The following is a 24972-nucleotide window of genomic DNA, read 5'->3' as shown; positions in this document are numbered from 1 at the left end:
ACTGGGTGTCACTATTGTATACAAAGACAGACTTATCATATTTCAAGAGCAGCTCTTGTAATTCAGTCATCATGCTTAGAAAAAGGTTTAGCGCTAGCTAAAATGCTCTCCTAACCTGCTAAGAAAAGTCACTTATATCTATATCTAGTCAAAACCGCTTATTACAACCTTACAGGCCTCTTCCTGTTTCTACGTTAACTTGGCCAGAATAGGCATCAATCTCCATGGTAACCACTGAAGTGTGTTCAACCCCGAGATGCATCCAGCTGAAGCACAAAACTAAAAAAAAACGTGTTTCCAGGTTTGCTTGTAACATTAGGGCCAGTTTCAATGAGTTCTGACAACTGCAGAGCAGTTTTATTTTTATTTGGGAGATGTCGGAGGTGTAACTGCATTGGAGATGTCAAATCAGCAAACAGCTCCCGGCTTTATACCACTTGTGGACATTGCCATTGGATGTCCTGAGTCGCATTAATAATAATACTATAGCGACCCGCACAGACAGCTGTGTGTTATGAGTTATGCTGTTTGTTTGTTGTGTTTGTCTGGACATTTGTTCATTTATGATCTAGCCAGGGCATTACATTGGTGTCAGAAGTAAAAACGTTGATAAATACTAGCCAGCTAGCTAGCTGACTACCATGGCTAGCAAACGTTGAGTGGAGAACGGAGGTTGAAAATGCTTTGAGGGAATCCGATAGTGAAGGAGGAGGCAGGGGACGATTATGGCCAAGGAGGTGCATGTGCATGGATGTCGGAGGATCTTGCAGAGGAGATCGCCATGGCATCAGAGGGCAGAGGCCGTTTGAGGGAGAGTGCTAGAAGGATGGCGGCTGAAGCGGGCATAAGTGCTTTGTCAACTGTGCTTCGCGCAGATTCTGGGGGGCGGACCGAAGGTGTGACGTCGATGCTGCGTGACGAGAGGATGGAGCTCAGGATGTAAACAAACATGGCGGCGCCCTGTCCCCGACTGCATCTGTATCTGTTAAGACCCCGAAGTAATCCGGTAAGGGGGATTGGGAAGCTTGTCATGTTCAGTTTGAACTGTTAGCTCATGCTGGCCTCAGGGATGATGCTCTGTCCTGTTTGATATTGATTAGCCCTGCAGACGTGATTATGTGGATTTAGTTGGAGCACTGAGGAGGCGCTTTGAACAGTGTGTACAGCCCGCGCTTCTGCGCTCCGAACTGAGTAATAGACGCAGGCAGCCTGGAGAGCTGCTACGGGTGCTAGTTAATGACATTGAGAGCCTCTCTCAGCGGGCATATGCTCACATGCCCCCCTCTGTGCAGAGCGAGCTAGCACGGGACCAGTTCATACAAGTGCTCTCTCCTATGGAGCTGCGCATACAGACCCAGCTGGCTCATCCTGAGTCATTTCAGATAGCTTTGGAGAGGGAGCTCGTGTGGGCTGGGACTTAGGTGGGGGTGCATGGAGACACCCACTGTGCGGTCTGTGGTGCAGAGCAGCCCAAGGCCGGAAAAGCCTGCATGGGTGGCTGAAATTACTGAACTCATTTGTGCCGTGTAGCTAGAGGTGGTACAAAACACACGCCCTGGTCCCATGGTCTGCTGGGTGTTTGGCCAGCCAGGCCATCTGCACCGGAATTGCCCCATGTCCCCCAGAGCTCAGGGAAATGGCTCTATGTCAGCACTGGCACGGACGGGGGAGCAAGGCTGTGTTGGGGACTTTTGTCATGTCCCTGTCACTGTGGAGGGGGTGCCCTGCTCTGCCCTGATGGACACGGGGTCCACAGTAACCCTGGTGAGGTCAGATATTGTGCCAGGTTGGACTCAGTTTGAGCCCACGACTGTTCAGCTCAGCACAGACACAGGTGAGCTGGCACCCATGAAACGGAAGGGAATAATGACTGACAGTAGGGGGCAGGACAGTGCATTATCCTGTGTGGGTAGCGGTTGTGCAGGACCCTTGTATCCTACGGTTGGACTTTCTTAGGAGCACAAGCTGCCAGTTATTCCTAAATGGGTGGAATTGCAATCTACTGTAGAGGTCTATGCCCAAACAGTTCGAGCTTCTACTTTTAAAGCTCCATCTCTCCAGAAATAAGCCCCTCGCTGTTGCTGCTTGTTATAGACCCCACCCCCAGCTCCCAGCTGTGCCCTGGACACCATATGTGAATTGATTGCCCCCCATCTATCGTCAGAGTTTGTACTGTTAGCTGACCTAAATTGGGATATGCTTAACACCCCGTCCTACAATCTAAGCTAGATGCCCTCAATCTCACACAAATTTTCAAGGAACCTACCTAGTACACCGAATACGTAAACATGGGCACCCTCATAGATATCATCCTGACCAACTTGCCCTCTAAATACACCTCTGCTGTTTTCAACAAGGATCTCAGCGATCACTGACTCATTGCCTGCATCCATTATGGGTCCACGGTCAAACGACCGCCACTCATCACTGTCAAACGTCCCTAAAACACTTCTGCGAGCAGGCCTTACTAATTGACCTGGCACGGGTATCCTGGAAGGATATTGACCTCATCCCATCAGTAGAGGATGCCTGGTTGTTCTTTAAAAGTGCTTTCCTCACCATCTTAAATAAGCATGCCCCTTTCAAAAAATGTATAACAAAGAACAGATATAGCTCTTGGTTCACTCCAGACTTAACTGCCCTTGACCAGCACAAAAACACCCTGTGGCGTACTGCACTAGCTTCAAAAAGTCCCCGCAATATGCAACCTTTCAGGGAAGTCAGGGAACAATACACACAGTCAGTTAGGAAAGCAAAGGCTAGCTTTTTCAAACAGAAATGTGCATCCCGCAGCACTAATTCCAAAAGTTTTGGGACACTGTAAAGTCCATGGAGACTTTACAGCTGCCCACTGCACTGAGACTAGGAAACACTGTCACCACTGATAAATCCACGATAATCGAATTTCAATAAGCATTTCTCTACGGCTGGCCATGCATTCCACCTGGCTACCCCAACCCCGGCCAACAGCTCTGCTGTTGGAAAGTGGAAAGTGGAAAGTGGCTGCGGTCATCCCCCTCTTCAAAGGGGCAGGCACTTTAGACCCAAACTGTTTCAGACCTATATCCATCCTGCCCTGCCTTTCTAATGTCTTCAAAAGCCAAGTTAACAAACAGATCACCGACCATTTTGAATCCCACTGTACCTTCTCCGCTATGCAATCTGGTTTCCGAGCTGGTCACGAGTACACTTCAGCCACGCTCAAGGTCCTAAACGATATCATAACCGCCATCAATAAAAGAAAGTACTGTGCAGCCGTCTTCATTGACCTGGCCAAGGCTTTCGACTCTGTCAATCACCACATTCTTATCGGCAGACTCAACAGCCTTGGTTTCTCAAATGACTGCCTCGCCTGGTTCACTAACTACTTCTCAGATAGAGTTCAGTGTGTCAAATTGGAGGACCTGTTGTCCGGAACTCTGGGAGTCTCTATGGGGATGCCACAGGGTTCAATTCTCAGGCCGACTATTTTCTCTGTATTATATATCAATGATGTCGCTCTTTCTGCTGGTGATTATTTAATTAATCTCTACGCAGACGACACCATTCTGTACACATCTGGCCCTTTGGACACTGTGTTAACAAACCTCCAAACGAGCTTCAATGCCATACAACACTCCTTCTGTGGCCTCCAACTGCTCTTAACTGCTAGTAAAACGAAATGCATGCTCTTCAACTGATCGCTGCACGCACCCACCTCACCCGCCTGACTAGTATCACTACTCTGGTCGGTTCTAACTTAGAATATGTGGACAACTATAAATACCTAGGTGTCTGTCTAGACTGTAAACTTTCCTTCCAGACTCACATTAAGCATCTCCAATCCAAAGTTAAATCTAGAGTCAGCTTCCTATTTCGCCACAAAGCCTCCTTCACTCATGCTGCCAAACATACCCTCGTAAAACTGACTATCCTACCGATCCTTGACTTCGGCGATGTAATTTACAAAATAGCCTCCAACACTCTACTCAGCAAATTGGATGCAGTCTATCACAGTGCCATCCGTTTTGTCACCAAACCCCCATATACTACCCACCACTGCGACCTGTATGCTCTCGTTGGTTGGTCCTCGCTACATATTCGTCGCCAAACCACTGGCTCCAGGTCATCTATAAGTCTTTGCTAGGTAAAGCACCGCCTTATCTCAGCTCACTGGTCACCATAGCAACACCCACCCGTAGCACGTGCTCCAGCAAGTATATTTCACTGGTCATCCCCAAAGCCAACACCTCCTTTGGCCGCCTTTCCTTCCAGTTCTCTGCTGCCAATGACTGGAACGAATTGCAAAAATATCGCCCTCACTAACTTTAAGCGTCAGCTGTCAGTGCAGCTTACCAATCGCTGCAGCTGTACACAGCCCATCTGTAAATAGCCCATCCAATCAACTGCCTACCTCATCCCCATATTTGTTTTTATGCTCTTTTGCACTCCAGTATTTCTACTTGCACATCATCATCTGTACATATATCACTCCCGTGTAAATTTCTAAATTGTAATTACTTTGCCACTATTGGCCTATTTATTGCCTTACCTCCTTCATTTGCACACACTGTATACAGATTTTTCTATTGTATTATTGACTGTACGTTTGTTTATCCCATGTGTAACTGTTGTTTTTGTCGCACTGCTTTGCTTTATCTTGGCCAGGTCGCAGTTGTAAAGGACAACTTGCTCTCAACTGGCCTACCTGGTTAAATAAAGATGAAAAAAATAAATAATCATCTGATTGAATCTAAGCCTAAGTGTACTCATAATATATATAGATATGTTTTTGTAAGATTTGCTATTTATTATTTAAACTTTCTGTCTTGCTTTTTTCCTCTAATTATTTTTGTTTCATTATTGAAATGCCCATATAGCTTTTGTAAAAATAAAAAAAATCAAGAATTTAAGAATTTGTTCTTAACTGACTTGTCTAGTTAAATGGAAAAAAAATACACCGATAATGTGATGAGGCAGGACAAAAACAAGCCACAACCAGTCTTTACAGTGTATTTTTTTATAGTAAAAACTGCAAAATGTTAATACCACAAACATTACAGGACACACATGGCATTTTGTTAAAGGAATTCATGCAACAGGGGTTTCAATGGCAACATGCTCATAGCATACCTACATCAGGGTCCCAGGCACTGAGTCCACACAAAACTATAGTCCTAATATGTCCTGTTTAGTGTGGTCTCCCCAAATCACACCACGTGCCTCACCCAAAGGAAATGCACCGAGCACAGAGACAGAGCAAAGTATGTTACGAGGCAGATAACAATGTATCGTATTCATGTTTTTAATTTCAAGATCAATTTAAGCACTATTCCCAATGTTCCAATGACTGTGTGGGGCTGTAACTTCCAGATTGATGAGAAGGTTAAAGTGTTGTTTTCTCTGTGCTCTCAGAGAAAAGTAACACAGCTCTAGCTGGGAGAAACCCTGGCAGAGAGGAGTATTTCAACTTTGTTTAATTGAATGTGCCATACCAAATGAAGGCAATTTAATTAATTATGAAGAGTGACTTGGTCCTCCTTTCTTTTTGGAGAGGAGAGGAGGTTGGTTTGAGAAGTCCTCCATTACGTGCCAACTAACCTAAACAGATACCAGGAATAGTACAATGAACATAAACCAATCATTTGTGGCGAATGTCTGAAATAAACCATTTTCCTACAGAACACAAACATCTTTGCCTCTGTAAAAATGCTTTTGACGAATTAAACTCTTATCAAACTTTCTGAACGCACATTTAGCAGATGTATGATTAACATGGAGGAACATGTTTTGGAGGTTGAAATTTGGGTACCTCAGCTTGTCCAAGCCATTCCTCACCAGCAGAAATAGGTTCCTGAACCTAACAAGACTATGCTGGACAACTGGCAAACAAAGATAGCAAAATATGTTTTCTATTTTTCAAACATCCTGGTGAAATTGAATATTTGTCGACAGGTGGCTTGGCCCACATTCTAGTCCATTAGCAGTTATAAAATGTAGTTAAAGTATTGTTAAATATACAAACGTGCAAGTGAATTGTATGTGACATGTGAGGTAAAGTTTGCATTTGTGTGCCTGCTATGCAAATACAGTGGGGCAAAAAAAGTATTTAGTCAGCCACCAATTCTGCAAGTTCTCCAACTTAAAAAGATGAGAAGCCTGTAATTTTCATCATAGGTACACTTCAACTATGACAGACAAAATGAGAAAAAAAAGAGAAAATCACATTGTAGGATTTTTAATGAATTTATTTGCAAATTATGGTGGAAAATAAGTATTTGGTCAATAACAAAAGTTTATCTCAATACTTTGTTATATACCCTTTGTTGGCAATGACAGAGGTCAAACGTTTTCTGTAAGTCTTCAAGGTTTTCACACACTGTTGCTGGTATTTTGGCCCATTCCTCCAGGCAGATCTCCTCTAGAGCAGTGATGTTTTGGGGATGTTGCTGGGCAACACGGACTTTACTTTCAACTCCCTCCTCCCTCCAAAGATTTTCTATGGGGTTGAGATCTGGCGACTGGCTAGGCCACTCCAGGACCTTGAAATGCTTCTTATGAAGCAACTCCGTCGTTGCCCGGGCGGTGTGTTTGGGATCATTGTCATGCTGAAAGACCCAGCCACGTTTCATCTTCAATACCCTTGCTGATGGAAGGAGGTTTTCACTCAAAATCTCACGATACATGGCCCCATTCATTCTTTCCTTTACACAGATAAGTCGTCCTGGTCCCTTTGCAGAAATACAGCCCCAAAGCATGATGTTTCCACCCCCATGCTTCACAGTAGGTATGGTGTTCTTTGGATGCAACTCAGCATTCTTTGTCCTCCAAACATGACGAGTTGAGTTTTTACCAAAAAGTTATATTTTGGTTTCATCTGACCATATGACATTCTCCCAATCTTCTTCTGGATCACCCAAATGCTCTCTAGCAAACTTCAGACGCGCCTGGACACGTCTGGCACTGCAGGATTTGAGTCCCTGGCGGCGTAGTGTGTTACTGATGGTAGGCTTTGTTACTTTGGTCCCAGCTCTCTGCAGGTCATTCACTAGGTCCCCCCATGTGGTTCTGGGATTTTTGCTCACTGTTCTTGTGATCATTTTGACCCCACGGGGTGAGATCTTGCGTGGAGCCCCAGATCGAGGGAGATTATCAGTGGTCTTGTATGTCTTCCATTTCCTAATAATTGCTCCCACAGTTGATTTCTTCAAACCAAGCTGCTTACCTACTGCAGATTCAGTCTTCCCAGCCTGGTGCAGGTCTACAATTTTGTTTCTGGTGTCCTTTGACAGCTCTTTGGTCTTGGCCATAGTGGAGTTTGGAGTGTGACTGTTTGATGTTGTGTACAGGTGTCTTTTATACTGATAACAAGTTCAAACAGGTGCCATTAATACAGGTAACGAGTGGAGGACAGAGGAGCCTCTTAAAGAAGAAGTTACAGGTCTGTGAGAGCCAGAAATCTTGCTTGTTTGTAGGTGACCAAATACTTATTTTCCACCATAATTTGCAAAAAAAAATAATTAAAAGTCCTACAATGTGAATTTCTGGATTTTTTTTCTTCTCATGTTGTCTGTCATAGTTGAAGTGTACCTATGATGAATATTACAGGCCTCTCTCATCTTTTTAAGTGGGAGAGGAACTTGCACAATTGGTGGCTGACTAAGTACTTTTTTGCCCCACTGTAAGTACTGGTGTTGATGTTGAGTAACATGTCTGTTCTGCGGAAACAACCCAGTATCAACCACAAAACTAAGGAGTGATCCAAAATGCCTGTGAAATTATTACAAACATTGTAATAAAACAACATTTTCACCACCACAATAAACAGATGTTCAATCCATCATGAGATATCCAGTCCTATTGCAATTCTTATCCAGGAGGGATTTGGCCGATAGAATTGTTATGAAAAATATACAAGCAGTTTCCGTAATGTCGCTCGCTTGTCTGATGAAAACCAAACAAAACATTTTGCCAAATGTTTTATTTTTTTTACATTTATTTAAAGCACTAACTCCCCTCTGAACCTTTCATGACTCTGGGACCAATAAATCCTATTCGAAATAGCTTTGGGAGTTTCATAATTGTATGTTTGTTCGTGGGAAAATGTTCTAATCTTTTCAATGTCCTGAAAACGGTTGTGTTTTGGAGATCCGGTTTTCACCAGACAGCGACGATATAAAAGAGAACCAAGAGAAAGAGCAGCGACGGAAACGTGAAGTCTAAGGCAAAATAGTTTCAAGGAGAGGAGGTAAAGCGGACGAAATGGAATGAAACGTGGTAGTTTCGGACCCATGGAGGGAGTATGTAGACTCCTCCCATTCCAGAAGACTTGTATCAATCCTTCCCCTCCATACATCATCCCCATGGTAACATCTCTATTTCATCCAATGAAGTAAATCACTTCGATGACCCCATGATCAGGTGAATCGTTGTTCTTTATTCCCTTGTGCCAAGTAAACGTCTGTAAAAAAAATCTTCACCCACATATCTGGACGAACAAGTCCACAACATTTCAATCTTACCATCGTTACGCAGTATAAAAATGTGCAGAGTGCATGCATTTCAAAGAAACGTCCCCCAGACAATCCCTGTCACAGAACATTCAGCCGTACACCGCACACTCTCTCTCACAAACACACACATCTAGAGACCACACGATGTGAAATAAATAGCTGTATTTTCAAGAACCCAAGGGGGCAGCAACAACTCATGTATGTACACAAACACAAATACATAGTCTTTATGTTTTAAACCCTATGTTCAACAAAAAGCTTAGCCCTTTATGTTAACATGAGATAAATAATCTGTAAATGTGTGTTTTATTGGATTCCAGCATTTAACAAGTAGCCTTAGACATCAGACTGTCCCACTCTGGCCAACTCAAATAAATAACATTACACCTAGTCAAGGAGATTAGAAAATTACCTCATTTTATAAGCTTCACATATAATAACTTTAACAGTGGTGAAATATTGTATGTATGCAAGTATATATATATATATATTTCATATTAGTCCAATCTCTAACTACATGGTGGTATTAGTTGGGTCATATCCAAGTGTCACAAATGAATACACAGTTGGAAAGTCTTAGTTCATAGTCAATCAAATCTGCTATAATGTTGAGACGGGGTTGAAATAATTAGCCTTATTAGTTATAAACCCAATCTTATGTAAGAACTGTGTAGAGGGCAGGTTTTATACTTCCAGCTATAAAAACATGTGTTTCTCTCTTTGTGCAACAGTCATCTACTAACTAACCCACTAGCAGTATCTAGGCTACACCCCTAAAATGAAAGGACTCCATGTGAGGGTCCTCTGAGGCAGGTAACTTATGGACCCGCCCTAGATCTGTGCTTATCCCTCACATGACCCAAATTAAGAGCAATGGCTCCTGATTTATCAAAAACACATTTAAAAAAAGAAGGGAAAAAAACAAGTGCAAACATGTCAAGAACCATTTTGGTCAGGCGATAACCCACCCCCACACACCAGAAAGTCTGTGAAGCTACAAACACGGGACATTAACAATGGTTATCACAACTTCACTAGTTCATTATACTCTTGTGCCTGACAGGAAACTCAATGAGGAGCCACACTATGACACAGTCCGTGGTGTCTCCCTCAGACCAAGGACCTCCACAATAATGATGAGGTTTGAGGGAGTGGCTACATCTTTGTGACGTCTATATATATTTTTTTTAAATCTAGCTTATTATTTACCATGTCTAAATTCTCTCTTAACATAGGTTTTAAAGTGGCCAAATGACAGTAACTGTGTATCCCATTCATGCAGTACACACACACACACACACACACACACACACACACAGAGGACAGGGTTCCATTACCATATTATGAACAGCCTTGGATGTCTTCACAACCCAATGGCAGGAAACCAGGAGAAAACAACAAACGAAGTCATGACTTCAGAGGCATATGGCTCTCCCTCCCTCTCATCACTGCCTCCCTCTCCTCCCAGAAAAATCTGTCTATTTTCTTTATCAGACAGAACAGTATACAAGGTAAAGTCAGGTTGTTAAGTCTGCTACAAGTTTTTTTTTTAAAGAAAGAAAGATGAAAGACAAGTGGTCCTTTGTTTCTCTGTGGAATTAGACCAGGAGTTTGTTTGGATGGTAGTCCAGGGACAGTCCCTCTTCCACCCACACACAGTTGAAGAAGGAAGCCAAGGCCAGTACTTGGGAAGAAACTGTTGTCTTACATATGTGTCTGTCAGATTGAAGTTATGGGTTGGAGCGAGTGCCACAATCCTTATCATGCTGGAGAGCAGGGATGGTAGGAAGGGGTCCTACTGTTCTGCCCCCAATAAGAGCTGTATGGGGACGTCCTGAGCCCCAAACATTGAACTTTGCTAAGAGCTGGCATGAGGTACATGAAGAGGTCTGTCGCGAAGGGGGTTGAGGTGATGGAGAGCTGACTGAATCCCATCAGAAAATAAGATTTCACAGGGGTTAGAGAGGAGACTAAATCACATCCTTACAGCTCACGCCCATCCTCCTCCTGTTCCTCCTCCACACCCACAGCAGAGCAAAGAGAGATGCACCATGCCACAATGTCAGCTCACTAAGAGGCAACAAGCCACTGCTGGCTCGCACAATGCACTTTGCCCCTACCGTGAGGGATTTTGGGAGTTGAAGTTCCTTCAGGTAACCAGCCTTTGGATGAAGAAGAGAAGACCAGAGGCGCTGTCACGTCCTGCTTCACAGAGCTCCCAGCCTTAGGGGAGGTCCTATGACCCCATCTTAGAGCCCACTCCCCACAACCCAACCTGATTGGCTGGAGGGTAGATGAGGGGGTGTGGCGTTGAGGTAAGCACTGCAGAGAAAGGAGAATAGGAGGAGTGCGGTGTATAGAGTGGAGGAGGTTAGGGGTCTGCAATGCACCCCTGGGATCACTGGCTGGGGTAGGTGGGGTAGCGGGCGGGGGAGTGTCGGCTGTGTGCCAGGGGCATGGTAGCGTGGCGTGGCTCTGAGGGCAGCCGGGTGGAGAGCAGGTCTGCATCAGCGCCAGTCTGAGAACCACCAAACATGTCACCTACAGGACAGGACAGGACAGGACACAAGAGACAGACGAGAAAAAGTCATGTCTACAGGTGCAGCCTACTCTATAAGCTTCTGTATGATTCGTTAAACTCCAGACCCCATGTTCAAACAAAAACGTTTACACTTTCCATATTCAGACCAATGTTCCCACTCTAGCCCCAGTGCTGTGTGGTTGAGATTGTAGTCTAGGCTGTGGTTTACCATGGGCTTGGTCCATGCCCCCCTGGGTGCCAGTGATATGGTGCCAGAAGGCACTGCGGGGCAGGATGGCTGTGGGGGTACAGGGGTAGGAGCCCGCCTCAGAACCTTTAGACAACTGACAGAGAGAAAAAAAATGTATTAAAAACACAGTATGATATAGTATCACATATTGTATTACACAGTATTATATAGTATCACATATTGTATTACACAGTATTATATAACCATTATATAACCACCAGGGAGAATACTGTGTGTGTGTGTGTGTGTGTGTAAGTAACTGTGCCCTACTCTGCTGTTCTTCTCCATCTCCATCAGAACTCTCTTGTGCTGCTCAGCGATGGCCAGGGTGGAGGAGTGGACTCTCTGGTAGATCTGTTCTCCCTCCCGCGTCTGGAATGTGTACAGGCCTTCTCCACTGTCACACATCCTGGAACACACCAACACACACTGCTCAGTACAACATGCATGTGTATACAGGCCATAATAGGTCATATCAACAAATCATCTTATATAGCTGTGTTTTTGCAAACAGTCCTTTTTCAGGCACACTTTATTCACCACAAATTGTTCTCAAGCAAATAGCAGCCAATAATACTGCATCCTAAACACCACTAGGTGGCAGTGTGGGACTACGTTCTGCCTACTGACAGTGCATCACTCTTATCTTTGTCCTTTAGGGGGCACCCTGCAAGTGGACCGAATCCTTTCTTTTCAAGTTTATCAAAGCGCAGGAGGAGATAAGAACGCCTCGCTCACCATTGATTTTCCTCTAATCTATTCAATCAATCTCTTTATGAGGCTCTGCCGGACAGGGCTCCTGTCTGTCTCTCTCTCTCTGTGTGTGTGTGTGTGTGTGTGTGTGTGTGTGTGTGTGTGTGTGTGTGTGTGTGTGTGTGTGTGTGTGTGTGTGTGTGTGTGTGTGTGTGTGTGTGTGTGTGTTGTGCACGTACGTGCGAGCATGAGTGTGTGTGGTCTGTATGTGTTTTTCATCAAGCGATCTATGGGCTAGGCACAGACAACTGGTTACACAGTCCTGCTTTCCTGCAGCTTTTGCATTCTTCTCCCCATCCCTCACTCTCCATACCCCTCCCTCCCTCCCTCAGTGAGTGTCTCCCTCACCGTCCAGCCTCGAAGGTGAAGCGCGTGGCATCTCGTCCGTAGCGGCGCAGGGAGCAGAGAGGCCAGGTGACCAGTTTGGTGCGAGGGTTGTGGATGTCCCACAGGTAGATATTCTCATGGGTGATCTGCATCATACACTCCCCATAGATGTCCAGGTTAGGACAGGGCAGTAGGAACACATTGAAACGCTCTGTCAGGGAGACAGGAAGGGATATTACTAGTGTTAGTTCAGCATGACATACCACACATTATAAAGTGACTTGTAGAAAGCCGGGACCCGTATCCACAAAGCATCACAGAGAGTTGAAGTGATGATCCATTTAGCAATAATAATAAGAGACTGGTAGCAGCAGCTGTATTGTCTGTGTAGCAAGAATGTGAGTGAGTGAGTGAGTGAGTGAGTGAGTGAGTGAGTGAGTGAGTGAGTGAGTGAGTGAGTGAGTGAGTGAGTGAGTGAGTGAGTGCGTGCGTGCGTGCGTGCGTGTGTGTGTGTTAAGGTGCGGAAAGTCAGCGCAGGTGGTCAGTCTAGTTTAAGTGTTCAGCAGTCTGGTGGCTTGTAGTTAAAACTGTCTCTGAGCCTGTTGGTATCAGACCCCACACTCCAACGGTAAAGGAGTGAACAGCTCGTGGATATATACACAGTATACAGTGCCTTCGATAAGTAGTGCCTTCATTAAGATCCCTTGACTTTTTCCACATTTTGTTAACTTTATAGTCTTATTCTTAAATGAATTTGTAAAAAGATTATAATCAGCAATCTACAGTTTTATAGAAATGCTTGCAAATGTATTTAAAATTATACACAGAAATACCTAAGGCAAGAAGGGCCTTGGTCAGGGAGCTCTAGAGTTCCTCCGTGGAGATGAGATAACATTCAGGAAGACCAACCATCTCTGCAGCACTCCACCAATCAGGACTTTATGGAAGAGGGCCAGACAGAAGCCACTCCTCAGTAAAACGCACATGACAGCCCGCTTGGAGTTTGCTAAAAGGCACCCAAAGACTCTCAGACTACAAGAAACAAGATTCTCTGGTCTTATGAAACCAAGATTAAACTCTTTGGCTTGAATGCCAAGTGTCATGTCTGGAGGAAACCTGGCACCATCCCTACGGTGAAGCATTGTGGTGGCAGCATCATGTTGTGGGGGTGTTTTTCAGCGGCAGGGACTGGGAGACTAGTCAGGATCAAGGCAAAGATGAATGGAGCAAAGTACAGAGAGATCCTTGATGAAAACCTGCTCCAGAGGTGCTTCCAACAGGACAATGACCCTAAGCACACAGCCAAGGCATTGCAGGAGTGGCTTCGGGACAAGTCTCTGAATGTCCTTGAGTAGCCCAGCCAGAGCCCGGACTTGAACCCGATCAAACATCTCTGGAGAGACATGAAAATATCTGTGCAGCGACAATCCCCATCCAACCTGACAGAGCTTGAGAGGATCTGCAGAGAAGAATGGGAGAAACTCCCCAAATACAGGTGTGCCAAGCTTGTAGCGTCATATCCAAGAACACTCGAGGCTGTAATTGCTGCCAAAGGTGCTTCAACAAAGTACTGAGTAAAGGGTCTGAATACTTATGTAAATGATGTATTCTGTTTAAAAAATGTATAATAATTAGCAAACATTTCTACAAACCCGTTTTTTCTTTGTCATTATGGGTTATTGTGTGTAGATTGATGAGGGGAAAAAACAATTTAATACATTTTAGAATAAGACTAACGTAACAAAATGTGGAAAAAGTCAAGGGTCTGAATACTTTCCGAAGACACTGTATATAAATATAATTTTTTTATTGTCACGTCCACCGGATAGGTGCAGTAAAATGTGTTGTTTTACAGGGTCAGCCATAGTTGAACAGTGGCCCTTTCTCAAGAGCACATCGACCGATTTTTTTCCCCTGATGATGATGCGGGCCTTCCTCAGGCACCGTTTTGAGTAATTGTCCTGGATTGGTGGGAGCACGGTCCCAGGGATGTACCAGGCCGTCTTCACCACCTGCTGGAGGGCCTAGCTGTCATGAACAGAGTAATTCATGTACCAGGCTGTGATGCAACTGGTCAGGACGCTCTTGATGATTTTCTTCAGCCACCTTAGGAAGTAGAGATGCTGTTGCAGCCTCTTGACAAGAGTGGTGGGGTTGTTGCTACATGTCAAGTTCTCGGTGATGTAGATGCAGAGGAACATAAAACTGCTGACTCTCTACTGCAGTTCTGTTGATGTGGATCATGGCATGTTCCATCTTCTGCTTTCTGAAGTCAACAATCAACTCTTTTGTTTTGCTGACTTTTTGGGAGAGGTTGTTTTCCTGGGACCACAATGACAATTCATTTACCTCCTACCTATAGGCTGACTCATCTTTGTTGGTTATCAGGCCTACAGCCATGGTGTCGTCAGAAAACTTGATGATGGAGTTGGTGCCATGTCAAGTCGTGGATGAACAGGGAGCACAGCAGAGGGCTGAGGACACACCCCTGGGGGACCCCTGTTTTAAGAGTCTGTGTGGAGGATGTGTTACAGCCAGTGGTTTACAAGAATACAGGTTGAAGATGTCAGAGAAGACGCCCACCAGCTGGTCAGCACACACTCTAAAGACCCCATTTTGTGAGTATTCACTCTTTTGAGAGTTTTCCTCACGTCAGCCTTGGAGAGCAAAATCCCCTTGTCGTCTGGAGCTGCGAGAGTCTTCCTGGACGGCTCGGTTTTGTCTGCCTCAAAGCGAGCATAGAATGTGTAAAGCTTGTCGAGAGGGAGGCTTCGGTGGGAACCACACATCTGGATTTGTCGAACATCAATTCAAGTTTGTGTCTGTATTGTCTTGTACATGTCTCACACCACCAAGTCATCTGGGTTTTGTTCTTCTGACATTGAATGTTGCAGTATGGGTTCTCAGCATGGTATGGAGATTTCTGTTCATTCAGAGTTTTTGGTTGGGGTATTTCTGGATTTTTATTGTGACTGACAAATCTGGGTTTGGCAGATGCCAGAAGAACACTGGATGCCCCAATGCATAGTGCCAACTGTAAACTTTGTTGGAGGAGGAATAACTGACTGGGGCTGTTTTTCATGGTTCAGGTTAGATCCCTTAGATCCAATGGCAGGAAATCCTAACGCTACAGCATACAATGACATTCTAGACGATTTTTGAGCTTCCAACTTTGTGGCAACCGTTTGGGGAAGGCCCTTTCCTGATTCAGCATGGCAATGTCCACGTGCACAAAGTGAGGTCCATACAGAAATGGTTTGTCGAGATCGGTACGGAAGAACTTGACTGGCCTGCACAGAGCCCTGCCCTCAACCCCATCGAACACCTTTGGGATGCATCGGAACGCAGACTGCGAGCCAGTCCTAATCGCCCAACATCAGGGCCCGACCTCACTAATGCCCTTTTGGCTGAATGGAAGCAAATCCTCGCAGCAATGTTGCAACATCTAGTGCAAAGCCTTCCCAGAAGAGTGGAGGCTGTTGTAGCACCAAAGGTGGGACCAACTTATTAATGCCCATGATTTTGGAATGAGATGTTTGACGAGCAGGTGTCCACATACTTTTGGATTGGCCAAAGTGGGGGTGGGGGATGGCATCACGGATGTTTGTATATACAGTGCATGGTTCAGCACGTTGTTTCCTCTCGTGGGACAGGAAACATGTTGGTAATACTTTATTTTGGAAGAATAAAATTACCCATGACAATAAAGACTGCTTCCGGGTGTGAGGATTCTTGCTGGCTAATGTTCATGTACAGTTTGCTGAGTGCCACCTTGGTGTTTGCTTGTGGCGGTATGCACACAGCTGTGATAATAACATGCGTGAATTCCCTTGGCATTTAGTGGGGTTGGCATTTTAGCATCAGAAACTCCAGGTCAGGTGAACAGAAGCTCTACATGTTTTCAACTTCGGTACACCAGGAGTTGTTGATGAGGAAGCATACACCTCCCCCTAGTCTTACCTGATGCTGCCGTTCGATCCATACGGAGAATGGAAAAGCCATTTGGTTGAATAGCAGAGTCGAGTGTCCGTAAACCATTCCACTGGGCACAAACTGTTTGAATCAATGTCGTTTCAATGTCATTTCTCAATGCATTGTGATGTGGAATCTACAGTACATGGAAAATACATTTAATTTGACTTTTTTCAATAACCACATTTCTATCCAATCTTTTAACGTGAGTAAAGTACATGTCCGATTTTTTAAAATGGCACAACAGGCCTGATGGAAAATTTGTCTGTCAACTTTCCAAATGTCGACAAACCAAAATACGCTAGACAAGGTGGAATCTTCTTGTGTCTGTAAAATGAATTATGCGAGAGATGGCAGTGGAAACACCTTTATGAGCAACGAGAGAGCAAGTGCCAAGACCAGAGTGGGCACATTTGCTATAGCCTATATAACGCTCATTTGTTTTGTGGCAAAACTATTAGCGGAGTTGAAAATGTGTTGAAAACACGTTGAACTTTTTTTGGGGGGGATACATGGGAAATGAACCTCAACAGTCATTTTAATCTGCAGTACGTCACCACACACTGCTTTTTATCCGCAACAAGTCCATTTGATGTAAACATCTCTGGTGGGAAAATGGCCGTGTTGTTTTTATTCATATTTTTTTTATATTCGCATAGCTAACTGTTGTTTTGAGGATGAGTAATAAGTAATAATGCATGCAAACATAGCCATAAAGCAAAGTCAAGCAGGACTGTGTCATGGTGCTAGTGAGTCAAGACACTCACCTGTATGTTCACACTGAACACCTGCTGCCAGCAAGTCCGGCTCTCCTAGACTGATGTCATTGAGGCGGGTCCCCAGGCATTCGATTGACAGAGTTTTGAACCACTCCTCTGCTTCTAGCTCTGAGTTTAGACCAATGGGATGTAAAGAGAGACATCATAAAACAGGAAACTTTAGAGAGAATTGTACACTGTGAGAAAACATACATTACAATACAGTAGGTGTGGTGTGGAGTACCTGATTCACAGGTGAACGTGCGTGAGGTGTCATCGGTAAAGACGATGGCTACCGCCTGGCGCTTGGTGTCCCTTGGGAGCCTTGTGACATTCTTCACATTGCTGATCTCTGTCACCTAGGCAACAGGAGAGGTCAAGAGTTCAGACAAACACAGAGAGGTTGAAATGATTTTTAAAAAGCTGTCAAAATACTGTACTGCCACCGGTTGGTCAGATTCAGTTTTCAGAAAGAGAGGAGAGAAAGAGGGAGTGTTGTAGCCAGGTGTAGTGGGGGCCGGGGTGTTTTGGAGGAGGGCACCCCATGCTCAGACACTTCAGGGAGGCCTGGAATCTGTCTGGGATTGGGAGGCTGGCTTTGATGTGAGCAACGTCTGTGTCACTCTCATTTCCTTCAGCCTTTTGTGTGTGTGTGTGTGTGTGTGGATCCCTCCAGACATGCACGTTTGCTCCCCGCAGCTGAATGGGGGGCTCAGAGAACAGACTGACTGAATGACTGACTTTCAAATGCCCCCCACACCACACACACACACACACACACACACACACACACACACACACACTGATATATCACCCACTCACAGTAATACCATACGCGCCACACACAGACATCATACTCCAAACTGACATTTGCCAATTGAAACGTGACTTATCATGCAGCACTCTCTCTGGGGTTGTGGGGGGGTACCTTAGGACAGACTCTGATGTAAGCGGACTTCTCATCAGTGTACTTCTCCAGTCTGCGTGGTCCTTTACTGGATGACTTCTTAAACACCAGCCAGCAGCGACGGTAAATCTCAACACACAAAAAACAGTCAGTTAACATACTGCAACCAGCCACCCAACAGCAAAGCCAATGTTAACATATCCACCCCATTCAAGCCTAACGATTTACAATCTTTTGCTATCAAGAGCAGGCACACAATGGTTGCCTCTGCTTTACCTGATCAATGAACCAGGAAGCGTTCTAAGAAAAATCAAATAGCATTTAGTGATTAGCAATGTGAAAGAGAGACACAAGAGAGACAGGTAGAACATGAGAAGGAGCGCACCGGGTCCGTGTCATGGAGTCTAACATTGTTCATACAAGACAATTCTATTATGCATATGATATTGAGTTAAGAGCCAGACAAAGACACAAACTCTCCTGGCGGAATAATGAGAAATCCATTGCACACCGCACGCGCAGACACACACACACACACACACACACACACACACACCAATATGAGCGCTATTGCTTTAGCGACATTTATCCCCCTTATCTCTGTTATAAAAGGCAGGGCCTTTATTTTATTGATGTTCCACTGTCCTCCTGTTGCCAGGGCAACCCCAGGACCTGTACAGTACAGGGCCAGCCATCCCTAAACCAATCCCCACATTCCTCTTTCCCTAACCCATTATCACACCCCTGTTTATTAGCTAGGGGCCACAGAGCCAGTGAAATCCCTTAGTGCACTGACTCAGTTGTAATGAATACAAAGACCCCAAACTGAGTGACAATGTCTCACTGCTGTTCACCGACAAAACACTGATGTCACCGTGACAGAGATGACAAGACCAATTAAATATGCAATTGTATTTTTCGAGACATTAAACAAGAGCGCCATCAACAAAGGCACACCGTAATGTGAGCGTGCTCAAATGGAGACATGGTGAAAGGAAAAAACGTTGCTCTGATGTGTCGTTTTCTTCTTTTAATTGGTGCAAAGAGTTTACACCTTGAGGAGAGCGGAAGCTCTATCGCTGCTTGCCTGTCTGATCCTGGCGTCAGCGGGATGAAAGCGCTACCTTCAGTGGGACAGCTGACGGCGAGGTGAGAGCAGGTGCTCACCAGTCCATTGTGTCTCAGCGATATCAAGCTGTTCAATGGAGATTTACCTCTGTGTATCTGCCACCTAGCTCCTGATTCTCCACAATGCTTTTCCAAACCAATGGGCTCCGTTCTTCATTGGAGCTGTGTGCGCGTGCGTGTTGGCAAGCTTGCAGTCTACTATCATGTCCCCCTCCGTTCTCCCCCTCGCCCCCTTCTTCTCCGCCCTCAGCTCCAGTGCTCAGAGCAATCAGGCCTTGCCAGGCAAACTGACTGTGAAACCTGGTAATTAAGCTAGTGGGTGGAGGAGCAGCAACATAGAGATGAAAAAAGAAAGGGAGAGAGAAACAGAGGATATGGTAGACATGGAAAGAGGGGGAGAGAGAGAGAGAGAGAGGAGTGGGAGCTGTGAATTCTGCTCCGATACCTTGGTATGAGGTTCATTGGTTCATTAAATATGAGGAAGTGATGGACGTCACATCGTTCAGAACTGAACTGAATACTCATGTATTAGTCTACCTTTCTTCAAAAAAATATACATTGAAGCAATCAAAAATCAATGTCTGTCTGATCATACTATGTGTTCAGAGGCAGGAAAAGCCCATCTAGACACACAACCAACACCACCACCACCACCTGAACACAGCAAACCCAAGATCACAGGCCTGCCACATGATCCACCTCTGCTGTCAACAATTTCAAGGGTCTTTGTCCCCCAGACGAGAGGAGCGATGCTCCCTGCCCTGTCGACCCAGGCCTAATGCATTTTACAAAACAGACTGACCCAGCCAAGTCAAAAAGCACAGATCCTGACAGCACCCCTACAGGGAGAATTACTCTGGCCACCACGGACAGAAAGACAGACAAAGAAAGAGAGAGAGAGAGACCTTTTGTCCCAGCCTTTATCTGTTGAAAGCAAAGGTGCCTGTAACATTGAGATTTGTGGAGATGGTCTCCCATTCTATTCCAAATGTCCCTTCTCCCATGCCATTTCTGAACAGCGAAAGGGCAGTATTTTGTAGGTTGCCATTGATATTCCAGACAGGTAGACATGGATTCCTTGTTTGCATGGCTCTCTCCCCTGAGGTGGAGCTAATCCCCTGTAAACAGGCTGGGAGGCGTGAGTGAGTGAGTGAGTGAGTGAGTGAGTGAGTGAGTGAGTGAGTGAGTGAGTGTGAGTGAGAGAGAGAGAGAGAGAGAGAGAGAGAGAGAGAGAGAACCTTGCATGAGTAAGGAACTATTGATCTCCCCAGTGTGCCGATAAGAGAATGTGAAAAGTCCAGTCACACACTTACCCAGAGTGGGCTCGGCATTCATGAGGGTTATCAATGATCAATATCGTAACCATTACACCCTTTAAGAACCCTTTCAGAGATTGATATCGGAGCTCTTCTTTGGACACACTGACGGGAACACAAAGATCCACATACAGTGAAATGTGCAAATACATTACACACAGACCCACTAATGTATCTTCCCTCTACATTCCTTCTGCTACTGCACTCAGATTGCCTTCCTCAGTCTAATTGTCTCCGCCCTGGTTTTCCTCCCCATCCCTGGCTCCCGACTGCCCCAGAAGGGGCCAGAGGCAGTTAGCCTACATTAATCCCCCTAGCTCCCAGGAGATCCTGCCTGTCCCAGCAGTCCAGTTGGGACGAGCCCCACCCCAGCCTGGTCCCAGGATTAACCGGCTAATTTGAAATAAAAAATAAATGTAACCTTTATTCAACTAGGCAAGTCATTTAAGAACAAATTCGTATTTACAATGACTGCCTACCCCGGTCAAATCCAGACGACGCTGGGCCAATTGTGCGCTGCCCTATGGGACTCCCAATCACGTCTGGATGTGATACAGCCTGGATTCAAACCAAGGACTGTAGTGACACCTCTTGCACTGAGATGCAGTGCCTTAGACCGCTGCGCCACTCGGGAGCCCAATAACGCTAACAGGTTGACACCACGCTTATATCCAGCTTATTATACAACACACAGGACAACACAAACGCACACACAGGACAACACAAACAGGACAACACAAACACACACTAGACAACACAAACACACACACAGGACAACACAAACACAGACAACACAAACACACACAGGACAACACAAACAGGACAACGCACAAAATCAGGACAACACACACAGGCATCAAAACACACACAAACACAAACACAGGCTGTGTGGTTCAGAATATGAGAAATGTGCAGGTCTGAAAAGAAAATGAATGGGAATGATTGGCACCATCTTATTCAAAACCAATTCACTTAAATTCACCTAGAAATCTGAAGGGGAAACATGAGTCAGCATCCAATCTTTCTAAGCTGATCCCATTGGAAGCTCACAATGACTGGCTCCTCAGGGGGGCTGACTCAGGTAGAGAAATAAAAACGGGGGATGAAAAAGGAGAGAGACAGGAATAGAGGAGAGAGACAGAAGAGAGAGATCTGTCACTGTAGCTGTGGGAACGGGCTCAGAGAGGCAAGGGGATTGTGAGGTGAAGGGAGTCTGCTTGATTCTCAAAGTTGAACCATTTGATTTCTGACTCTTGTTATTATTTTCAGCTCCATTCTCCCTCCCATAGAAACAGTAGTTTGACCGTAGTTTGACCTAACTCCGTTAGAATTGTCTGAACTTGAGAAAACAACGCTCTGAGGTTTTTCGCTAGCAATTTTCCACAACCGCTGACAGTTACACGTGGTGAGGAAACAAAACCACAAATCCGTTGTGTGTCAGTGTAACATCTAGCTAGAGGCAATCTGCGCATCATACCGTCGGTTATACAATGGAAAGTCACATGATCATACTAACATTCCTAGACTAGAGACACGGGGGTAGGTCAAAAAACAAGGAGAGATCAGGACAAAGATACCGAGCTGTTATTCCAGAAGGTTCTGTCCAGTCTGAGTGAGTCAGAGTCAGTCAGTTCAAATCAGCCCTATCTCTTTCAGGTGGGATTAAACATTTAACTCGTCCTGGCTGACATTGTGTTTATCTAAACCACATCTCCTCAGACCTTTTCCATCCTCCCTGATCAACCGTCCTCCCTGATGTTCCTGCTCATCAAAAAAACAGGGCACAGTCAAATGGGATGGCTGCGAAGCAATTAGGGCTGTTCCTCCACCGAGGCTAGAGGAGGCGAGGAGAAGCCAGCTAGTACAGCGCTACCGATAGAGAACGAGAGCTAACAGAAGCGGAATGCTAAGCAGCCTCTTATTAGTCTGATTGGACTGCTGTGATATAACTGAAAAGCAGCAGGAGGGAGAGGCAGAAAGGGTGAGTGAGGAGATGAGGGAAAAAGAGAGAGAGTTAATTAGCCTAACCAGAGGACTGGAGGAGTCAAGGCTCTTCTGGGGAGAGAGGGAAAGTGAGAGCTGGAGGGTAGGAGGAAGAGGGGATAAGGGGGAAGGAGAGAGGAGGGGGAGGACAGAGCAAAGGAGAGCAGCAGTCCGGAACAGCTCAGATAGGCTATAGAGGAGAGATAGAGATGGCGAGGCCAGCTGTCCAGCCTTACAAGGCCAGAGTGGCAGTAGACTGGCAGGGTTTTGGCAGGAGAGGAAGGTGACTGTCTGGGTACACATTTGACAGGGGGAAAAAAAGATAGTGTGTTTGAGTGCTTGTTCTGGCCTGTGCAGACAGAGTGTGCTCGTATGTGATAAGAGAAGTGGACAGCATTTTGTGTTTATACATAGTGTTTCGACTGGAGTATGTGTGAATTCGTGCACGTTTGCTTTTTTAGGGTGTGTGTGTGTGTGTGTGTGTGTGTGTGTGTGTGTAAACAGTACCAGTCAAAAGTTTGGACATACCTACTCTTTCAAAGGTTTTCTTATTTTTTACTATTTTCTACATTGTAGAATAATAGTGAAGACATCAAAACTATGAAATAACACATGTAGTGTGTAGTAACCAAAAACGTGTTAATCAAATCAAAATATATTTTATATTTGAGATTCTTCAAAGTAGCCACCCTTTGCCCTGATGACAGCTTTGCACACTCTTGGCATTCTCTCAACCAGCTTCATGAGGTAGTCACCTGGAATGCATTTCAATTAACAGGTGTGCCTTCTTAAAAGTTAATTTGTGGAATTTATTTCCTTGTGTTGTGACAAGGTAGGGGATATACAGAATATAGCCCTATTTGGTAAAAGACCATGTCCATATTATGGCAAGAACAGCTCAAATAACCAAAGAGAAACAACAGTCCATCATTATTTTAAGACCTGAAGGTCAGTCAATGTGGAAAATGTCAAGAACTTTGAAAGTTTCTACACTTCGAACACTGAATACAAAAAGAACAAGAGAAATAAATGAAAACCGAAATAGTTCTGCATGGTAAAACACAGAAAACAACTACCAACAACCCATAGTGGGAAAACAGGCTGCCTAAATATGGTTCTCAATCAGAGACAACGAACGACAGCTGCCTCTGATTGGGAACCATACCAAGCCAAACACAGAAATACAAAACCTAGAATACACAACATAGAATGCCAACCCCAACTCACGCCCTGACCAAACTATGACAAGGGCTTAATAAAATATAAACTACAACTACAATATCAGGGAATTGTTTCAGAGATGAAAGCCAGAGCACCAACTGGACCATAGTCTTCAGAAATCAGGAGTCGGAGTTGTTGGGCGGCTGTCCACTGAAGCTGGCGTTAAAACAGCTAACGAACACAGGCTTTGTTTCGACTGCTAATGCGGACTCACACGTTACATAGCAGAACTGGAAGAGAAGCGGGAATACGGCTGTAAATAGCATTAGCGCCACATAAGCGGGAGTTTATGACATTGTGTTGTTATTCCGCGCAGTCATAATACAGAGCAGCTGGGGGGGGGGATCTACTTAAAACAATGACAGAGTGACGGCCTCTGATTTCACTTTGTGTGCTCACTGCAAGGAGATGCAGCAAGATGGAGAAGAAAACAGGGGGAGATGATGAATGGTAAAAAAGAAAGAAAATAAGAGATAAAGGCAGAAATGAAGGAGAAAATAAGGCATGAAAGAACATGCAGTGACAAGATTCCAGAGAGAGAGAGAGACACAGCGAGAGACAGACAGAGAAAGACAGAGACAGAAAGACAGAGAGACAGAGAGAGAGTGGACAGAGAGACAGAGAGACAGAGAGACAGACCGAGAAAGACAGACAGACAGAGAGAGAGTGGACAGAGAGACAGAGACCGAAAGACAGAGAGACAGAGAGAGAGAGTGAACAGAAAGACAGAGAGAGAGAGAGAACAGAAAGACAGAGACAGAAAGACAGAGACAGAGAGAGACACAGCGAGAGACAGACCGAGAAAGACAGAGACAGAAAGACAGGGAGACAGAGAGAGAGTGGACAGAGAGACAGACCGAGAAAGACAGAAAGACAGAGAGAGTGGACAGGCATGGAGGAGAGAGAAAACGAGGCGGGGAGGACATAAAGAGTGAGAAGCCTAACTACTGTGGGGGTGTTCTCCTCAGGTCAGAAACCCAAGACCCTGCCTCCTGTAATAATTACAGCCACAGAAGAGATGAGACTTCATGCCATGAGACAGAGATAGAAAGCGCTGGAGGGACGTATGAGGTTCATTGTACAGGGTTAGCAGGGCTGGGGTATGCTGAAGAAGGGATTATGTGGGTGGAAGAGGTGGTAGGACAGGATATATGGTTAGGGGGAAGGATAGTCCCATTATCAACACGTATGCACACCACAATAAGAGATACTGGGCCAAATACCAGCTGAGAGAGAAACCAGTGTGTCTGTGTTGTGTTGTGTTGTGTTGTGTGTGTGTGTGTGTGTGTGTAGCATATCAAATCCAGCCTAGAGGGAGTGCACAGCTGTAAATCCACTGTCTCC

At 45.1% G+C, this 24972-nt stretch overlaps 1 protein-coding gene across 2 annotated transcripts in view; it reads right to left on the bottom strand.

Annotated features, from left to right (window-relative positions):
- Nucleotides 1-8396: 8396 nt before the first annotated feature.
- Nucleotides 8397-24972, bottom strand: part of LOC112249056 (docking protein 4) — a 56164-nt gene continuing 39588 nt past the window's right edge. For both annotated transcript variants that reach the window (XM_024418671.2, XM_024418672.2), the window contains exons 3-9: nt 18002-18109; nt 17318-17432; nt 17083-17202; nt 12365-12554; nt 11534-11672; nt 11243-11357; nt 8397-11033 (exon numbers count right to left, since the gene is read on the bottom strand). In XM_024418671.2, coding sequence (XP_024274439.1) covers nt 10891-11033; nt 11243-11357; nt 11534-11672; nt 12365-12554; nt 17083-17202; nt 17318-17432; nt 18002-18109 — 930 coding nt within the window. In that variant the 3' untranslated portion in view covers nt 8397-10890. The remainder of the gene's footprint in view (nt 11034-11242; nt 11358-11533; nt 11673-12364; nt 12555-17082; nt 17203-17317; nt 17433-18001; nt 18110-24972) is intronic.

The sequence above is a fragment of the Oncorhynchus tshawytscha genome, linkage group LG04 (assembly GCF_018296145.1).
Source record: "Oncorhynchus tshawytscha isolate Ot180627B linkage group LG04, Otsh_v2.0, whole genome shotgun sequence".
In the NCBI taxonomy this organism is placed as follows: domain Eukaryota; kingdom Metazoa; phylum Chordata; class Actinopteri; order Salmoniformes; family Salmonidae; genus Oncorhynchus; species Oncorhynchus tshawytscha.
Note: the sequence above shows the minus strand (reverse complement) of the source record. Positions and strands in the feature narration are given on the sequence as shown.